The sequence below is a fragment of the Jaculus jaculus genome, chromosome 8 (genome assembly GCF_020740685.1).
Source record: "Jaculus jaculus isolate mJacJac1 chromosome 8, mJacJac1.mat.Y.cur, whole genome shotgun sequence".
Classification (NCBI taxonomy): domain Eukaryota; kingdom Metazoa; phylum Chordata; class Mammalia; order Rodentia; family Dipodidae; genus Jaculus; species Jaculus jaculus.
Window position 1 is genome coordinate 63854651 of NC_059109.1, and position 5199 is coordinate 63859849.

Genomic DNA, 5199 nt, shown 5'->3' on the forward strand with positions numbered 1-5199 from the left:
CATTGGTTAGTTAAATTTTAGAATCTATCTGTATTTTTTCCACTCAGCCTACTGGAATACACTCATAGGAGCCAAAACCAACACCTAGGTTCACTTTTGTAGATACTCTAAGAGTCCTAAGAGCTGCACCTAGCACCTTAAGCTCCTACCTTGTAGATATATAACATCAGATTGATAAATACATCTAATAATACAAGGCTAACTAGAAAATCAAAGCATTAAATTAATCTAATACGCAAAAATATATACATTATAACAAAAGAAACACCAAAAATCAAGACAATATAAATCCACCAAAAAGTGTTAGTGCATCAGAAATGGCCTCCAGTGAGAATGAGTTAGAGGAAATGCCTGAGAAATATTTCAAAATAATGATTATAAATATGTTCAGGGAGTCAAAGAAGAAATCAAAGGAATGAAAAAGAAAATCTAAGGAATGAAAGAGGAAATCAAAGGAATCAAAGAAGACACAGGACACCAATTTAATGACATAAAGAGGTCAATACAAGACATAAATAAGGAAATAGAAATAATAAAGAAAACCCAGTCAGAATTACCAGCAATGAAGAACACAGTTAATGAAATAAAAAAAGAAACTAGAAAATCTCGCCAGTAGAATGGATGAAGGAGAGAACAAAATATCTAAGCTAGAAGACCAGGTGGCATATCTAATACAGTCCAACAAAGAGAAAGACAAACTAATAGGAAAGTGTGAATGGGAAGTTCAAGATGTTCGGGACACTATGAAAAGATCAAACATAAGAATTCAGGGTATAGTCGAAGGAAACGAATTTCACTCCAAAGGCATAGTAGACATCTTCAACAAAATCATAGAAGTAAACTTCCCCCAAATTGGGAAAGAGGTGTCCATGCAGATACAGGAATCCTTTAGAACACCAACCAGACAAAACCTGGAAAGAACCTGTCCTTGCCATATTATAATCAAACTACCAAACACACAAACAAAAGAAAAAATATTGAAAGAAGTTAGAGAGAAAAATCAAGTTACCTACAAAACAAGCCCATCAAGATTATAGCAGATTACTCAACACAAACTTTAAAACCAGAAGGGCTTGGAGTGATGTATTCCAAGTTCTGAAAGATAACAACTGTCAACCAAGATTACTTTATCCTGCAAAGCTATCCATTCAAGTAGACAGAGAAATATGGACATTCCATGACAAAAGCAGGCTAAAGGAGTATTTGAAGACAAAAGCAGCTCTACAGAAAATACTTGAAAGATTCCTCCATGCTGAAGAGAAATAAAAGCACACATATTAGGAACCTGGAAAAAACAAACAATACTCAAATACTAGTTAACACAAGAGAGCAAAGGTAAAACAAGAAGAACTACAAAAAATGGCAAAAATAAATATACACCTTTAATATCTCTTACTATCAAAAGCCTCAATACCCCAATCAAAAGACATAGATTTTGCTCCTCGTGCTGCCGGCTGAAGATGGCCGCCCTCCAGCTCCTGTCCGCTGCGCACGGGCTCGAAGCCCACTGCCAGGGGCGTGCACGCTACTTTTCCATCAGTTCTTGCCGCTATACCAAATTTTACACAGATCCAGTGGAAGCTGTGAAAGATATCCCTAGTGGTGCAACATTGCTTGTTGGTGGTTTTGGGCTATGTGGAATTCCCGAGAATCTTATAGGAGCATTACTAAAGACCGGGGTGAAGGAACTGACTGCAGTCAGCAACAATGCAGGGATTGACAACTTTGGCTTGGGCCTTTTACTCCGATCTAAGCAGATAAAACGCATGATTTCTTCATATGTGGGAGAAAATGCAGAATTTGAATGACAGTTCTTATCTGGTGAATTAGAAGTAGAGCTGACACCTCAGGGCACGCTTGCAGAGAGGATCCGCGCAGGTGGGGCTGGGGTCCCTGCATTTTACACCAGCACAGGGTACGGGACCCTTGTACAAGAGGGAGGATCGCCCATCAAATGCAACAAAGATGGCAGCGTTGCCATTGCCAGTAAGCCCAGAGAGGTGAGAGAGTTCAATGGTCAAAATTATATTTTGGAGGAAGCCATTATAGGGGATTTTGCACTGGTGAAAGCCTGGAAAGCGGACCGGGCAGGAAATGTGATTTTCAGGAAAAGTGCAAGAAACTTCAACTTGCCAATGTGCAAAGCTGCACAAACTACAGTGGTAGAGGTTGAAGAAATTGTGGACATTGGATCATTTGCTCCAGAAGATATCCACGTTCCTAAGATTATGTCCATCGTCTTATAAAAGGAGAAAAATATGAGAAAAGAATTGAGCGCTTATCACTCCGGAAGGAGGGAGATAAAAAAGCCAAATCTGGTAAAGCTGGAGATGATGTAAGGGAGCGGATCATCAGGCAGGCTGCTCTTGAGTTCGAGGATGGCATGTATGCCAATCTGGGCATACATACATACAGCAACTTCATCAGCCCAAATATGACTGTTCATCTTCAAAGTGAAAATGGAGTCTTGGGTTTGGGTCCATACCCATTACAGCACGAAGCTGATGCAGATCTAATCAATGCAGGCAAAGAAACAGTTACTGTTCTCCCAGGAGCCTCTTTTTTCTCCAGTGATGAATCATTCGCAATGATTAGAGGGGGACATGTTAATCTCACAATGCTAGGAGCAATGCAAGTTTCCAAATATGGTGACCTGGCTAACTGGATGGTACCTGGGAAGATGGTGAAAGGAATGGGTGGTGCTATGGATTTAGTGTCTAGTTCCAAGACCAAAGTGGTGGTCACCATGGAGCATTCAGCAAAGAGAAATGCACATAAAATCATGGAGAAATGTACCCTGCCACTGACTGGAAAGCAGTGTGTCAACCGTATTATTACAGAAAAGGCTGTGTTTGATGTGGACAAGAAGGGGCTGACTCTGATAGAGCTCTGGGAAGGCCTCACTGTGGACGACATAAAGAAGAGCACCGAGTGTGATTTCGCAGTCTCACCAAAACTCATGCCCATGCAGCAGATCACAGCTTGAAACATGGAGTAGATGTTTGTCTGAGGCTGCTGACTCCTTCCTTGTAAACACATAGGATTTAATTGAAAGGAAGTCAGCAATCACAATTGTATATTAAACAAGCAATTTTTGACTTATTTTCTTCTAGTATTTCAGCATTTGTGCAGCCACATAGACTTTGTTCTGTCAAGTATACTATGGCATTCTCATGAAAAAAACAGGGAAACATTTCATGATGTCTTGTTTCATTAGAGTTGAGAAGGCTGTCTTGAAATTGGTGCTCACTTTGGATGTTTCTTCATCTTCTGTACTATACATGCTAAGTTATGACTTAGTGCTCTTGAATGAAAATAATGTGTATATGAATTTGTGATTAGGAGGAATGCTTTTTTAATGATTGTATATCTTTCGCCTTTCTTTGACTTTGGTGGGGAAGCCTCTGCTTTGTGATTAGATATTGCTCCCATAGTTCTTAGAGCCAAATACATATCCAGGAAGGTGTCTCTGGGAAGAGAAGTAACTGGCTTGTAGAAGAGAACAAAAGTTATAGAATCGACCAGTACTGATATTTCACCAAAAAGTTGCCTTCATAGAGAGCCAACTATCTACAAGTGATTTGCAAAAAGTTGAGTTTAACTATAGGAAGAGGGCTAGAAATGTACTGGTCTGCCTAGATAGTTTTCCTATTCTTTTTTTTTTTTTTTTTTGTTTTTCAAGGTAGGGTCTCACTCTGGTCCAGGCTGACCTGGAATTAACTCTGTAGTCTCAGGGTGGCCTTGAACTCATGGCGATCCTCCTACCTCTGCCTCCCAAGTGCTGGGATTAAAGGCGTGCGCCACCACGCCCGACTAGTTTTCCTATTCTATAACAATGCACTGTTGCTTTGGATGAAGAGGACTCTCTAAGATTATTTTGTTTATTGAGGCCTAGTGAACTAACTTGTACAATAATTCCTCAAAGGCCAAGAAGAACTGTGGGCAGTTTATCATTAGTTCTTTTTCAGAAATAGCAGAGGTTTTAAAATGCTGTTAAAAGATAATTTCTTCTTAGGCTTCCTATTCTGCTCAGAAAAGATCCTAAATACAAAGTGACTTTTTCTACATAACAGTACTTTTCTTGTGCCTAGACTAGTTTGTTTAACAAGATGACATTAATGCAGCCTTATCTAGGTAGGGGAACTAACGATGGGAAAGTCTCAGATTTGAGTAGCTAGTGAACTCTTTAAGTATTGGGGAATAAACACAGTGGCTGGTGTTTATAAGGAATGCATCCCCAGTAATCCTCAATACCAGATATTTTGCCAGGAGGGGTTGCTTCAGAAGCATCCTGGGTGTCAGAAGGGTGAAAGTCTACCAGGCTGGACAGCTGAACCAGCCTCTACATAGATATAGCCTTATTACAGTGCAATATGTCATTCTTCTGACACTGATTATAGGAAATCATTCTTGTTTTAAATAACAGTTGTCATTGAAATCACTTCTCAAATAAATCTACAGCTGTTGTGGTCAATATAAAAAGAAAAGTGGCTTTTTGTGAGTAACACACTGCTTATGTAAAACTGCCTTTCTGGTTGGTGCATGGTTGAAAGCATGCTCTCCCAGTATTGGCCAAACAAACCCTTCTTAGATGATCCAAGGTCCACAAGAGTCAATGTGTCTACACTACCATAGAGGTCAAAAAGAAAAACTCATGTTGTTGATAATTGATGTATCTTTAGACTTACTTGTTTATCATTCCAGTCTGTTATTTTAAGACATTAAGATTTTAAGAATGTTCATATGCTTGATCAAAGAGTACCATGACATTTTAAAAATGCAGTAAGAAGTAAAATAAAGACTAACTTGTTAAGAAAAAAAAAAAAAGAAATAGATTTGCAGACTGGGTTACAAAGCAGGATCCTTCAATTTGTTGCCTCCAAGAAACCCACCTATCTACAAAGGATGGACACTATCTTGGGGTAAAAGGTTGGAAAACAGTGTTTCAAGCTCATGGGCCTAGAAAACAAGCAGGGGTTGCTATCCTAATATCTGACAAGGTAGACTTTAGTCCAACATTAGTTAAGAAAGATAAGGAAGGTCACTTTATATTGATTAAAGGTATACTCCAACAGGAGGACATTACAATCCTAAACATCTATGCAACTAACATGGGAGCTCCTAAATTCATCAAACAAATGCTATTAGAACTAAGGTCAAACATAACACCAATCACGGTGGTAGTGCGTGACTTCAACA

The 5199-nt window shown here is 39.2% G+C and overlaps 1 protein-coding gene across 1 annotated transcript; it reads left to right on the forward strand.

Moving 5' to 3' along the window:
* Positions 1-1460: 1460 nt before the first annotated feature.
* On the forward strand, positions 1461-3649 carry LOC101597361 (succinyl-CoA:3-ketoacid coenzyme A transferase 1, mitochondrial-like). The gene is given in 2 exon segments (XM_045157007.1): positions 1461-2223; positions 2226-3649. Coding segments are annotated over 2 exon segments (1524 nt in total). The 3' UTR covers positions 2987-3649.
* Positions 3650-5199: the final 1550 nt, after the last annotated feature.